Source organism: Telopea speciosissima, chromosome 4 (genome assembly GCF_018873765.1).
Source record: "Telopea speciosissima isolate NSW1024214 ecotype Mountain lineage chromosome 4, Tspe_v1, whole genome shotgun sequence".
In the NCBI taxonomy this organism is placed as follows: Eukaryota; Viridiplantae; Streptophyta; class Magnoliopsida; order Proteales; family Proteaceae; genus Telopea; species Telopea speciosissima.
Genome location: NC_057919.1, coordinates 13,697,494 through 13,712,117, shown reverse-complemented (window position 1 = coordinate 13,712,117; position 14,624 = coordinate 13,697,494). Strand labels below are relative to the sequence as shown.

The window sequence follows — 14,624 nt, the reverse complement described above, 5'->3', positions numbered from 1 at the left end:
CGTCGGACAGGAGAGGCAAATCTCTGCTCCTCTTTTGATCACGACAGTTTTTATAGGGATTAGTATTTTCTCCAAGCCCTAAAGCTCGGAAGTGCGGGACTGCTAGGTGCAGATGCCACATATGACAGTTCGGATCGTCGCCACCTAGCAGTGCCGAGCTTTAAGGAATTAGAGGATAATTTTTCGTTTTTATAGAATTACATTCAGTGACGAGGGGTGTTTTTGTATTTATAGTGATTGTACAACCCACCATTGTAATCATGGTTTAGTGTACGGTATTCAGGTATTAGTCACCTTGGAGACTGATCACCCTGTATCAGACAGTTTTGCCCATGGTTTGCATTAAAAATTGGATATTTTAATTGTTTAACCCCTGGTTTGTCTTATTCTACCGATACAGGATTAGCATGGTATCATGACGATGGCTAGCGATATTAATATGATACTGGGGATCCAATGTTAGATATTTTTCAACGGCAATGTGTGGGCTTGATTAATTATCGAGTTGATCATTGATGTGAATAAAAAAATACATGGGCTGACGTAACTTGCTACTTATTTTATTGAGATGGACCAGATCGACCTGATCCATTGTGGAAGTGAGTTAGGGTTTGAGGAATATTATAAATACAACTGATGAGAGGTCCCTGCAGTCACTATTTTTTTTTTCTCTTTTCTCCACAAGAAAGAGAGCTTTGTGGGAATCTGGGAGACTGAGGAAGATCCTCATCACGGTTATCCAAGATTATTCAAAAATTCATAATCATTCTTCATCGGATTATTATTGTTCTTCGGGTTATTCTCATTTGTTCTTCATCAACATACGTTGGTGCAAGGTACACATCCCTTTATGTTTCTTTATTTATCTAATTGTGTTCTAGTCATTTATACGGAGATCTGGGGTTGGGGGTTTCGATGAAACCCATTGTATTTCTAATATCCAATACCTCAGACCATGACTGTAAATCTGTAATAACAAATATATGCAACAGACCATAGACGTAGTGCAAAATAATAATCTCTTATAATAGTATTAATATAAGGGCTAGAGAACGTTACCTGATCGTTTAGCCCCTGCATTAATGTTGGGCAAATGAGAGTATGCGTAGAGGCATCAATATGAATAGAATTTTTTTATTTCACATGAGGTGGGACGGTAATTTCGCGCGTTCTTGTATGGGCGCAAGAACCACCTAACTAGGCAACATTCTTTCTCCCTTGATATGGTTATCTTATTGGGAAAAAGCAACAAAAAGAATGTTGCTTGATTGTGTGGATCCTACGACCAAACACAGGACGGTGCAAAATTACCACCCTCCCCCTCTAAAATAAAAAAAATCTATCTATGTTGATGCCCCTATGTGTGCTCTCATTGGTCCCCGCATTGATGCATGGGCCATAAGACCGGGCAACCATCTCTTGCCCTTATTTGATATGGTCTAAGTATAAAATTTATTATTAAAATACTCTATTATCGTTAATGTTATTATTAACAAAAAATGTACCTATTATCTATCCAAATGTAGATTGAATTAAATTTTAAAAGGGAGAACGAAATAGTATATTTAATGAGGTGAGACAAGGAAGTATGGCTGTAAATGGATAACCGAAAATCTGAATTTGATCAGCATCTATATCCGTTTCAGAGCATCCAAATTCGTTTAAAGATATCTGGAAAAAAATCCGAATACTCCGATAAAAATCCAAATCCGAATACTTAATTATAAAAAATTAAGTAAATAATGATCTTGAGGGTTTTTGAAGATTCAACAGGTTCTAGAATATGAGGAAAAGAGAATCATGATCTAAAACTATGGATTGAGAGTGAATTGTATCCATTAGGGGGAGGAAGGTTTGGGTTACACAAGGCAGATGTATAAATGGATGGTCGAAAATCCGAATTCGATCCGCATCCGAATCCATTTAGAGGTATCCGAATTCAACCAATAAATATCTGAATCCGATTACATTTAATTCGTATCCAAGCCAAAGCCGATCCGTTTACGTGCCTACAAGGAAGACTCACATACTTAACCAGGAGAAAGGAGAGATATTGCGAGAGGAAAGTACACATTGCAAATGTGAGAAAGGAGAGATAAGGAGAGAGGAAAGTACACATTGCCCATGTGTACTTTTTGTCTCGTTTTAAAATTCAATGGAAAATAAAGAAAGTTAACATTAAATATGATTAGTGTATTTTAATTCATTTTTTGTTTTAATAGTTCAGAGACGGTTTGTCTTTTTTGGTCTATCACAATTGGATTTTTATTCTCTCAACAGTGCACCATACTTAAGAATCCAACCGCTACAACATGGGTAGTGATGTCTTCTTATCTTCTAAGGTGTTAGATGTACAGTTGAATTTTCAAATGTGGTGCACTACAGTGAGGTGCAATGGACAATGCACCACACTTGAGAGGATAAAAATCCACCACAATTCTCTTTCTTTTTACATTTTTTTTTTTGGTAATCACCCAAACCTCACGTCAATCCCAAAAGGTTAACTGACTTTTGAGATTGCAAAGAGAAAGATCTCTTTCTTTCTTTTTACTATTTAGTATTTATATGAAGGGATTGTATGATTTGCATCTCTATAGTCTAGTCTGGATCATTATCACCTCCAATTCTGACACCCTCCAATTCCCTCTGATCCCTCACATAGTAGTTGAAATGACTACCTACCCACTGCCTGAACACACTGCCCAAGGTGGGGTGAGGTTATCATTTTAACTCTTATGTGAGGGATTGGAGGGTGTCAGAATTGGAGGAGATAAAAATTCAATCTATATGTGTTTTTTTTTTTTTTTGGTAGATAGTCTATATGTGTATTTAGAATATATAACTATCTTTTGATCGTTCCTTACCTTATTCTCAAAATTTCTTTAGTCAAGCATAATAAAAAGGATTTTCAAATTTCTTTGAAAGTTATTTACCATATGTCATTTTCAAGAGCATTAAGTGTTTTGCACTGTTTTCAAGTACACAGGTGAAATGATAAGTTTTACCCCTTACTAAAAGGAAGATGTTTGTTAAACTAAGGGAAAAACGAAAAAGATCTCTACTTGGTGAAATAAGGCTACAAATTATTGGACACTTTAAGGGGGTGCCAAATAGAAAATCCTTTACATAGATTATAAAATAACTTACTTTCATGACATGAAATTAATACACACTCTATATGATAACATTTCTCGCTAGATTATGCATCTATTGCATAAATTATTTATAGTTATAATATTCTCATATATTTGCTATTAGATATTCACAATTTGTTTTTAGACGTTCAAATTTATAGGATAAAAACAAAACATACTTGCCGAATTCTATAATGATGAATACATTTGGAGATGTTTCTCATTTTATCATATCTCTCTCTTCCCTACCCCCTATTCTCTTTTGGTAGTTATCAAACATGTGCTATTATTGCAAAGCTTAACATAGATGAATTCCATCACTATAATCTTATCTTGTGATCTGTTGGAGCACCTTTAACAGACTAACACCATCATCCTCTTTGTTGAGTTGCAGTCCTCTTAAGAAAATTGAACTTCAAAGAAATTTTTGTCATAAATTCGATTTTTTTATTTTTCTCATTTTAAAATGTATTATAGACCTAAAATCTTTTTCGAGAATACATATCAAACACAACCTAAATTTGACCATAAAATTTAACTTGTAATTGATCTATGGGAGACTCTATCTATTCATATTTGTTGAAAATTGCCACATCATCAACCATATGATTACATGGACAAGGAAGAGGATCTTGAGGACCACTTGGAATGAATCTGGTTTACCAATGTGCATATGTGGAATGTCCTATTCCCAATTATGAGAGAAACAAGATCCAAACTATAATGGCGGTTTGATTAGCCCAAGAACTCCCCATTATCATTAAAAATGAGCTATTAGATTGAGCTCAGACCGTTGGATGTTTAAACTGCCATATGTCGGACATCCACACTAGCACTGTCGCATTGCCGGGGCTATAGGGAATTGAAGAGGATAATTTTCGCTGGATTGGCCCAAGAAGCTCACCCTTACCAATAAATGGAACTCCCTTGTGATCTTTTGTCAAATGTATGTTACTGGGCCAGGGGTGGACTGACCCAAACATTTGGGCTCACAGGGCCCAAGTGTAGGCTGACTTGGATTTGTGCTGAAGTGGCCCTATCAAAACTGTTATTAGCCGAGGTGGTGACGTGGAAGTAGTGAAAGCGAGCTTTCCGTCTCCCGTTTTTTCAAAACGAGGAGTGAGCAAGGAATAGACATCCAGTTCCAGCTCATGAGGTGAGGTCCGGCCGTCCGGGACTCCGGAGAGGTTTCAGTAATTACGCAATAACGTATTAGGGGGTTGAAGTCTCTGTCTCACTTTCCTGTTTCCACTACCGCAGCCCGCAGGTTGTCGTCACCATATCTCCGGTCATTTTGAAATCCAGACCAGAAATCTTTCTCTGTCTCTTTTCCCTTTCCTGTATAAAGTGAAGGAAGGAGACTGACAGATGGATAAATGTGGGTTGGTAGGTTCATAGACTGGTTGCGTTTGAATGCTGCTCCTCATGAACCAACAGCAACAGCCACAGCCGCCGCCGCCGTTTCTGCCTCCGGTATTGGTTTCCGTTTCGCTAACGTCGTCTATGGGGGAGCAAACTGAACCCCAAGTACCCGTCCAGACGCAAATTCATCATCATCCTCAACCCCACCCCCAGTCTCAGCCCTCAAATCAGCCCCAAACTCAACCCCAAGTCCCAATCCAGTCACAATCCCAAATTCAATCTCAGACTCAACTCCAACCCCTGCTCCAGCCTCCTCAGCCTCAGTCTCGGCTTCAACCACAGCCCGAACTCCAGACCCAAACCCAAACCGAAACCCAAACCCAGCCTCTGCCCGGTAATACTCCTCAGCTTCAGCCGGACGCCACCTCTCAAACGGTAGACGCCACAACCGCCGTTGCTTGTCCTCCCCAGAATTCCTCTTCGGCATCTAAGATCCCCATTCGGTCTCGAAAGATCAGGAAACTCTCCGCTGACGTCTCTACAGATAACTCCGAAAATAAAGCTCCCCAAGCCGTCGACGGGGATAACGCCACCCAAACTCCCCCCACCAACGTCACCTCCAACGCTACCGCCGTTAGTAACAAGAAAAACAGCAGGGGCAGTAAAATCACCCCCACCACCATCAACACCGCCGCCGCCGCCGCTACCTCTGAGATGGTAACCACCACAACCGTCGTGCACAACAGCAACATGATCCTTGTACAACCGATTAGGGTAATTCCGAGAATAGTGGGCAAGACATTATCTTGCGCAGGAGAGGTTGCTGCCGCCATTCGGCATTTAAGGACCGCGGATCCACTGCTAGCGCGTGTTATCGACGTTTATCAACCGCCGTCTTTTGACACATTTCACCCACCATTCTTAGCCCTGACCAAGAGTATCCTCTACCAGCAGCTCGCCTACAAGGCTGGCACCACCATCTACACTCGATTCATCTCTCTCTGCGGTGGTGAGGCTGGTGTAGTCCCCGACGCCGTCCTCTCCTTCTCTCTCCACCAACTCCGTCAAATCGGCGTTTCTGCCCGTAAAGCCAGCTACCTCCATGACCTCGCCAGCAAGTACCGCAAGGGGATCCTTTCTGATGCCTCGATTATTGACATGGACGATAAGTCCCTTTTCGCAATGGTCACTATGGTCAATGGTATAGGACCCTGGTCTGTGCACATGTTCATGATTTTCTCTCTTCACCGACCCGATGTTCTCCCCATCGGTGATCTTGGCGTCCGCAAGGGGGTCCAGCTCCTCTATGGTCTTGAACAATTACCTCGGCCTTCCCAAATGGAACAGCTCTGTGAGAAGTGGAGGCCTTATCGATCTGTTGGGACCTGGTACATGTGGAGATTTGCTGAAGCCAAAGGGGCTCAAGCTTCAGCCACAGCAGTGGCGGTTGGTGCCGGTCAGCCACAGCTACAACAGCAGCCACAGCCACAGCCGCAGCAACATCAGCATCTTGATCCGATCAATGGCATTGAAAGCCTCGGGTAGTTGACCTTGCTTTGTGATTTGTAGTATGCTTGTTTTCCAAATAAGTGTGACTGAGTATGTGTGTATGTGTATATGTGTATTTTTAAGCAATGAGCTCAGTTATCCTACTTTATGGTACTGTTTTGCGTTTTCTACTTCTTCATCCTTTATGTTTGCTTCTCTATTTTTTGTTCTATTATCTCGTTCATCCTTTTTACCAAAAAAAAAAAAAAAAATCTGGTTCATCCTCATTAGTTGGCCCTATTGCTAGAATGGCTTGTATCATCTAAAACTCGAAAACACTGATGCTGGAACTAAAATAGATATAGATTTTAGGTTCTTCTAACATCAATCTCGGTACTGGTCAAGAACTAAAACTATAGGACGTAGTTATTAGGTTGTTGTGACTTCAACCCTTAGTGCTGATCCTGCAGAGTAAAGCATTATTTAGTTTGTGAAGTAAAAGCAGGATAAAATGGAGCTCTGTTCTATTTAAGGAACTACTGTAATTATTTGTTTTCTTGTGAAGAAGAATTTGGAAGTCATGTAGAAATGTAATGGTCATGAAACTAGAGACTGGTTTTGATATCTAGCTTTCGTGATTATTTTTTTGTGTTCAGAATTCCTTTGACTAAATGTACTAGTAATGGGATGCTAGTTGACTAGTGGTAACTGAGATCCAAATGATCTTTTTGTGTCAGTCTGTGTGGAGCCCTAGGATATACAGAGGGCCCAAAAGAAAGGCATAGGATCCATTCAATATTCAAGATGTATAAAGAAGGCCCTGCCCATTGGAAGCCTTAGAGATTACAGAGAAGTCACTGCCTGCACTCGACCTCTTCTTCCCCAAACAGTTGACTTTTTAAAGAGATTGAATCTCAGGCCTGAGACTAATTACAGGAAAAAAATTTAGATGCCTCACATAAAGTGTTGTGTAGATAGGATAGAACCAGTCCATTTGGGAGCCAAAGCTTTGCTTATAATTCTTAGTATTCATCCTTTCCAAGAATTCTACCCAAAGTTCCCATCAAAATTTAGAATAGTAAGTTAGAGAAAGGGTGTTTTGATAGAGATCTCCTGAACTACAGAAGAAACCAGTTACGTGGATAAGCCACCTTAGGTCACATCGTTCTCCTACAAACCGTTGTAACTAATCATGTGTATTCTGTTAGTTCGTTAGGATTCCTCTGGCAACGTGTGTGTGTAATATATCTGTTTTTATTTTCTCTGCAACCCATGGCATCGCCTCCTGCTGAAACGAGTTAGGTCTCCAATGTTGCTCCATCATCGTTTTTGATTGCTCTGATCGTCTCTCCACAGTTGTCCCTTAAACTGACCTCCACAAATTATATGCTATGGCGTGCACAGTTCATCCCACTGTTGAAAGGCTACAACCTCATCGGCTATATCGACCTTTCGCTCCCTGACAGTCGGCTGATCTTGCTGCTTAAGCCTCTGCAAATCCGTCTGCAGCCACCTCCTTATGGGATCGGCAGGATCAACTGATCCTCAGTTGAATCATATAATCCATATCTGAAACTGCAATTTCACATGTCGTGAGTGCAACCACTGCACACGATGCGTGGATGACTCTTGCTCGTGTCTTTGCTCTGGGGGGTCGCACTTGCGTGCTCGATCTGAAAGATCATCTTTCACATGTTTAGAGAGGCTCTGACTCCATCACAGATTACCTTCTCAACATCCGCTGAAAGATCGTCTCGCACTCTCTCTTTTGCTCTCTCCGGAAATTTCTTTCTTCGATTTCTTCATTTTCCTCTGATTTTTTTTTCTTGGTTCTGTTGAGAAGAAGAAGGTGGTCGCCGGGGCAGCAGGTGGGGTTAGTTTCTTAAGAACAAATAGGGAAGGGCAAAAATGTCTTTTCAAATTACAAGGATGGTTAGAAGAAAGGGTAGTTTGGCCAATAAACAAAATTTTTAACGTCTAACGCTTGATATTAACGGCATGGACTTAAATATGGAATAATTTGAAAAGCAGGGAGTGCGCGTGGAATTATCAAGGGGTGTGTGTGGAATTGTTAGAATCTTAGGGGGGCATGTGGAATTTGTGGACGACTTAGGAGTTAGGAGGTGCATGTGTATTTAACCCTAACTTTAATTACATCCACATAAATACTCGTCTCCCCTCTCTTCACTAGTACATTCCAAATTAAATCTCTAGGAACTTGATAATAAGCTTTTTCCAGGTCATTAAAAACTATGTGGAGATCCTTCTTGTTATCTCTATATCTTTCGATGAGCCTCCTCAGTAAGTAGATAACTTCTGTCATAAATCTACCTGGCATAAAGCCAAATTGGTTCACAGGGATATGACTCTCTCTTCTTAAACGGGCTTCAATAACCTTCTTCCAGAGTTTCATAGTGTTACTCATTAACTTTATGCTTCTATAGTTGTTGCAGCTTTGGATATCACCTTTATTTTTGTAGACCGGGACTACAATGCTTCTCCTCCAATCATTTGACATGTTCCTTGTGTTCATAATCCTATTAAACAACTTGGTTAACCAATAGACCCCACAATCTCCTAGGGTTTTTCAAACTGTTATTGGCATCTCATCTGGGCTTGGTGTCTTACCTGCTTTCATCTTTCGTAAGGCTTCTTTAACTTCCACCACACTAATCTTTCGTACATAACTATGGTTTTTGTGGTGTCTTGTTAAATGATATAGTCGTCTGGCTCGTTTCTACTCAAGATAGGTCACAAATATACTCATCCCATCTCTTCACAATGTTCTCATTCCTTACCAACACTCTTCCCTCATTACTCTTGATGCACCTCACCTGAATACCTGATTGAAATCTCTACTTTTCCTTCTCTCATCTTAGCTATCTTATAAATAGCTTTTCCCCCATCTTTTGTGTTTAGGTTGATAGTTTAAACATTCCTTACTACCTGTGCCTATCGCTCTTACGAGGACGGGCTTACCTCGGATCATACCATCTTTCTACCGTATGAGAATATGACAGAGAGATGTATTCTACCATCTTTCTACCGTGATTAGTCTTATTTACAAGCTGCTCCGCAATCATATTTCTTCGCCCTAGCCATCCCCACAATCTTCCTAGCCTCGTTTTTGGCTTCATTATACCTGTTTCTATCATCTGTTTCATTAGTCCTTTGCCATGTCTTGAAGCAATCTTTTTTGTCTTGATGGTAGCTTGGACCTCGTCATTCCACCACCAAGTCTCATCGCATTGGTCACATGGTTCTCCTATACATATATATATATACTTCTTACCTAATTTTATATTTCAAATGGGTTTTGGGATGTGAATTTCAGCCAAGCACATTCAGTTGGGATAAGGCTTACTTGAGTTGAGTTTGAGACAAAAATTTAAATGTTGTGAAGTAGCTCTTCAAAGGTCTACATTCCTCTCCTCTTTTTCTGCATAATGTCTTAGGGAGCTTGCTAATCGATGAAGCTTCTACTCATCTTATGTGCTTTTGTCATGAAAATGTTTGGTTTGGATTACAGATTCTTAAATAGTATTATTTAAATATAAAATTTTGGAGTATATTTATGGAAATGGGAAAGGATTGTACTGAGATGTACCCTTGTTTCAATCCTTTGGCCCATTTGAGAAAAGAGAAATTTGACAGGATCTCATTATAGTTAACAGTTCAGATAATGGTGGATATGATCCTCATTAGAGTTGTACATTGGGCCTCTGCATTTGATTTTGGCTACCTTTTCAACAGATTTGAGGATTCTCGATGTGAGTCAGGTTCAGTGGTTTGATGGTTCTTCGCAAGGTTTAAAATCTCGTTTTGGTATTTCGAACCGAAATAATTTCGGATATTTCGATCGAAATATTGAACTTTTTCTGTAAGGTTTAGGTAGTTCATTTTGGTGGGTTTTAGGCTAAGTTAAGGCTTGAAACTTCATGGAAACCCTATTTTAGGCTATATAAACACATTTCAATGTTCAAATTGCAAACATAGTCACCCAAAGTGGTGTTTTGGATTTGCACCATTGATTGGCAGTATACGGTCAAATCCTAATTTATTACTTAGTTAATTACACATACACAATGTTTAAGACTTTAAGTACTAGAGGACATAATAAATTAATAATTAATAAGCAATTTAAACTAGTAAATTCACTTGGAAACATAAAGTCAATGACTCATAATGAAAGTCATAATACAACAACAACAACAATCATAACCTTATCCCAACCTCAGTCATAATATTAAGTACAATAAGTCAATAACAAGATGTTATCAATATCCCAAATTCCTAATACAAGTCAAGTAGTTATCAAGTGACTTACATTTTTACAAATATTCTAATAATAATTACTCCGCCGTCCAGGATTGACCCCACTTATAGTCTGATGGAGCCGACGTGCATTGTTCTCTGACTGTAGGACATATGAATGCCACGTTATAGTCTGGGAGAAGAAACAAGTGTAGTTATCCACAGTTGCCATGTAAATTGCATCATCAACATGCTGAAGGTAACCTATCCTAGGATATGGGTCACCAAACTGTGAAGAACCACGACACCGTGCGTGAAGCCGTAGATCGGCCAATGGTGTCTAACATATATTTAATTGATCACCATACAATGTACATAACCCTTATTTTTTTAAAGATTTTTGTTGTAAGAAAATCAAAATTTTGAAGCAGAAATATAAATATAAGAAAAAAATTTCGACACCGTGAGGTTGTAGATCGGCCTCCGGTGGCTGACATATATTAATTTCATCCCAAACAAATATGTATTGATCATGTTTTTTTCAATTTTTTTTTTTTTTGGGAGAAAATGGTTTTACTTAAAATAGTAGAAAGACTTCACAGATGTGCTAAGAAGGTTCAATCTTGTGTTCTCCAAGTGCTTCCAGCGTAGATGCAGCGAAGATTCAAAGAACAAACAAAAAATCACTAAAAATGAGTGAAGAATGTGGCAAAAGGACCAAAAACTCGAAAAAATGCAGTCTTGTGAGCTCTCGGTCGAAATTTCGATTGAGAATCACGAGTCATTGTATATTTATAACGTGACTTTGTAACATCTTGCCGATATTTCGGTGAGATGTTACAAAAGCTCGAAATTTCACGAAATGACTGAAATATCGGCCGAAATATTGCATATTTTGGTTTCGAAGTTGCATTTCGTTTCGAGAAGGTCGAGATACTTGAAATCTCGAGATCTCGACCGAAATATAACGAGTTTTTGTACCATGGTTCTTTGGAGGCTCCTTTGCATTTGATTTTGGCTACCTTTTCAACAGATTGAGGATTCTTGATGTGAGTCAGGTTCAGTGGTTTGATGGTTTTTCAGAGGCTGCTGATTTGATTGGCATCTATCCAAACTTCAGCAGAGTTGCTTAGTTCTCTCCTCTCTGAATATCTTGTTACATTGGAGATAGAGATTAGCTAACGCCATTTGGAAGATATTAGCTGCAGTGTAATGCAGATCTGAGAGATGGATCTGCTGGTAGTGGGAAGCAGAAGTGCTTGAGGAGAGAAAAGAGATCGCAGGATGGGAAGGAAAGGAAATCACAAGAGTGAGGGGGAGGGAGAAGTCGTGAGGAAGAGATTGAGAGGAGAGAAAACAGAAGAGGAGAAAAAATTGGGTCTGGCACACCAGTCCCGTATGCCAAGCTTAACAGCTCCAAAACTCTTTAAAAATACTCGTATTCTGTACTCAAATCATCTCCAATTGTTGGGAGGGTGTATTACAATTGCATCACAGTGTCTGGGCCATAGTTGTCATGGTGTCGCCATATGGCGCTGCCTGGAGAAGTGGGCATATCAACCACCGATATGGATGATGTAAGAATATCGACCGATATGGCCTCCATGTCGTCGCCATGGCGCCGCCATGGACGCTATACCACTACAGGGCGAAATGGTTGTTTCAAATTATAAAACTTAATTTTTTAACAATAATTTTTTTTAACCATTTTTTATTTTAATGCTTTTTCCTTAACATAAAAAAAATTAAAAAAACATCAAACAGAAAACACTAATACACTATTGACTAATACACAATCACGTATTCACATCAGCAAATTTTTTTTTTATAATTTAGATGGGTTGTTTATTAGCTTTATTCACTCAATATAAATTACGTTCTTGTAATTGTTTTTTTGTTTTGTTACTTTTGTAGTCACTTTCATATGAATCATATCTCAACTTTCATGATTTTTCAACTTTATTATCAGCAAGACTATTGCTATCAATTATTTGATAATCCATGATTTCATATATACTAATGGATATTACACTTTCATGAATTAAACCATAGTAGATTAGTAGTACACTTTCATGTTAATTTTTGATGTTATAGGGTATATATTATAGCATACTAAATGACACTAAAAATAGAGAAAATAAAAAATAAAACATGGTCGATATGATCGCCATGGCGGGCGACATGTCGATATATCAACATGACACCCCTCCACCGACTTGGATTGCCGTGACGACGTGACAACTATGGTCTGGGCAGGCCTAATATGACACTTAGTAATGAGAATTGTCCTATGTGAGAGAAATTGCTTATACAACATTGGTTTTCAGGTTTAATGAAATTGCTATTGAACAATGCTCCAAAAAATACGGAAACGCTTAAAAAATTATGGCACGCTTCTTGAGGGCCTTATGTTATACCATTTATGGTTTCCAGAGGTATGAGCAGATGTTGGAGGTTATAAATAGGGAGTTGGCAGGGTTAGATATTTGTAATGTTTCCATGTTTTACTAATCCACATCTCATCTTTGATCTCCATTCTGCATCCATTGTAATGTGTCCCCTCTTCGTTTTCCTATAATGTTAATTGTTAGTCTCCCATTGAAGGTTGGATAAATCAACACACGAGTGGTTTCACCTATTGCAATGTTGGCCATAGTTGTCATGGCGTCTAGGCTATCCAAGGTGTTGGAGGGGCCGAGGGGGCCTGGACGCAAGGCGACCAAGGGGCCCACCTAGGCAACCAAGGTGACCAAGGTACCTGCATGCCTAGGCATCGCCTTGACAACTATATTTGTGGGCAATCAATTTCATATATTCTGTTGGACCTATTTACCTAATATATTTGCTGTTTGAGCTTGAAATAGAATGCTGGAGGCTCATCTGTGGAAATTCAAGAATTTAAATCACAAATGCTTATGTGCGTGTGCGTGTTTTCTTTCAATTTGTGTGCTTCATGCTTAAGCTCTCTACTAGGGATCATTGATTACAGAGTTAGTTAATAATATGTCAGGGTTTTCATCCTTTATCTTCTCCACTAATATATTAAATCTTCTTGCTGTTTGATATCTGGTTCCCTGCCAGAATTAATACTCTTTCTTAAAATATCAGTGATATCATTGTCAAAATTTCAGATTCCTCATGAAGCAAGAAGTGATATCTTTCATTCAATCTCCCTGATGTTTGCATTGCTTAAATGCTTGTTCTGTGCATACTGTGTGTCGTAGGGCCTGCGTGTGGGGAATTGATTGGGAAGGGTAGTGAGAGACGGTCCATGTGTCTGCACTGTTATTTCTGCTGCGCTTTTGTCCTTCAATCAGTATCGTTAGTACTCCAAAATATTTTGACAGAGACTGATCCAAGGAATTGGAAGAGAAAGCTTGCGCATTCAAGCTTAAGAGGTTTTTAGATATGCATGCTCTGGTTTTTATTTTTTAGTATGCTCTTAATAAAAGTGCATATGCTCATCAGTTGTCCAAGAGTCATAAGATGCCTATTTAAAATCATTAGCTGTTCTGAAAGGACTAATTTAATGAAAGCTTTCATTACTTAATGGTTGATCATATTTCTGTAGCCAGCTGTAAATGAACTGCATGCTTTCAATGTTTACTATAAATGTACTGCCTTTTATTCTATGACCTTTGCCACTATATTGAAGATAATATATCATTAACCTTAGGATGAAATTGAGAATTGTCCCAAGTACACAACAACAATAACAACAACAACAACAACTACTACTACTACTACTCAGCCTTATCCCAACTAAATGGGGTTGGCTACATGGATCCTTGCCCTCCAATAAGCTCTTATTTGAGGTCATACTTGATACAAGGCCTAACCTATGCTCGTCTTTCCTCACCATTTCTCCTAGGGTCATTTTAGGTCTGCCCCTGGCTCTTTTAGTTCCTTCAATCTGAATTAAATCACTCCTCTGTACTGGAGCATCGAAAGGCCTTCATATCTGTAGTTAAGAGGAATAGCTTACAGATACTGGAATTTCATGATTTTTTAAATTTCCACCGTCATCAAAGTGGGTTTTTGTTTGAAAGAGGAATCAGATTATTTTGAGGGTTGCTAGAGTTGAAGTTCCTGAGTTTAGTTCCCCGGCCTGAAGTCGAGTGTTCCATAAAGTCTGTGGGTAGAGCTTATGCAGTCATTCGTCTTTACAAGTGTTGGTTGAACCATGGGTCACAGAGAGGAAATAAAATAATGGAATTGATTGTATTAATGAGAGAAAGACCCCTCTATTATAGGCCCCTCTATTTATAATAGAGGGGAAGTTACAAATAATAGAAGCTATGCGATGTGGGACTAAAACCCACATAGCCAACATAAGCTAATAACACTTAATAACATAAAAATACCCCCAAAAGGACCAGAATATCC

The 14,624-nt window shown here is 39.1% G+C and overlaps 1 protein-coding gene across 3 annotated transcripts; it reads left to right on the top strand.

The window, feature by feature from the left end:
• Nucleotides 1-4,469: 4,469 nt before the first annotated feature.
• LOC122660280 lies at nucleotides 4,470-13,870 on the top strand. Of its 3 annotated transcripts, XR_006332660.1 has the most exons (4): nucleotides 4,470-5,082; nucleotides 5,170-5,930; nucleotides 5,972-6,064; nucleotides 6,097-6,207. XR_006332660.1 is itself a non-coding variant. In XM_043855516.1 (3 exons), exons 1-3 carry the CDS (start codon nucleotides 4,548-4,550, stop codon nucleotides 13,494-13,496), a joined length of 1,437 nt encoding a protein of 478 aa, XP_043711451.1. In that variant the 5' UTR covers nucleotides 4,470-4,547; the 3' UTR covers nucleotides 13,497-13,870. The 3 variants fall into 3 exon arrangements, 2 of the variants coding, with proteins under 2 accessions (XP_043711451.1, XP_043711452.1); XM_043855516.1 differs by lacking the exon at nucleotides 6,097-6,207 and adding an exon at nucleotides 13,463-13,870 and having other exon boundaries at nucleotides 5,170-6,037; XM_043855517.1 differs by having other exon boundaries at nucleotides 5,170-6,064.
• The last annotated feature ends 754 nt before the right edge of the window (nucleotides 13,871-14,624 follow it).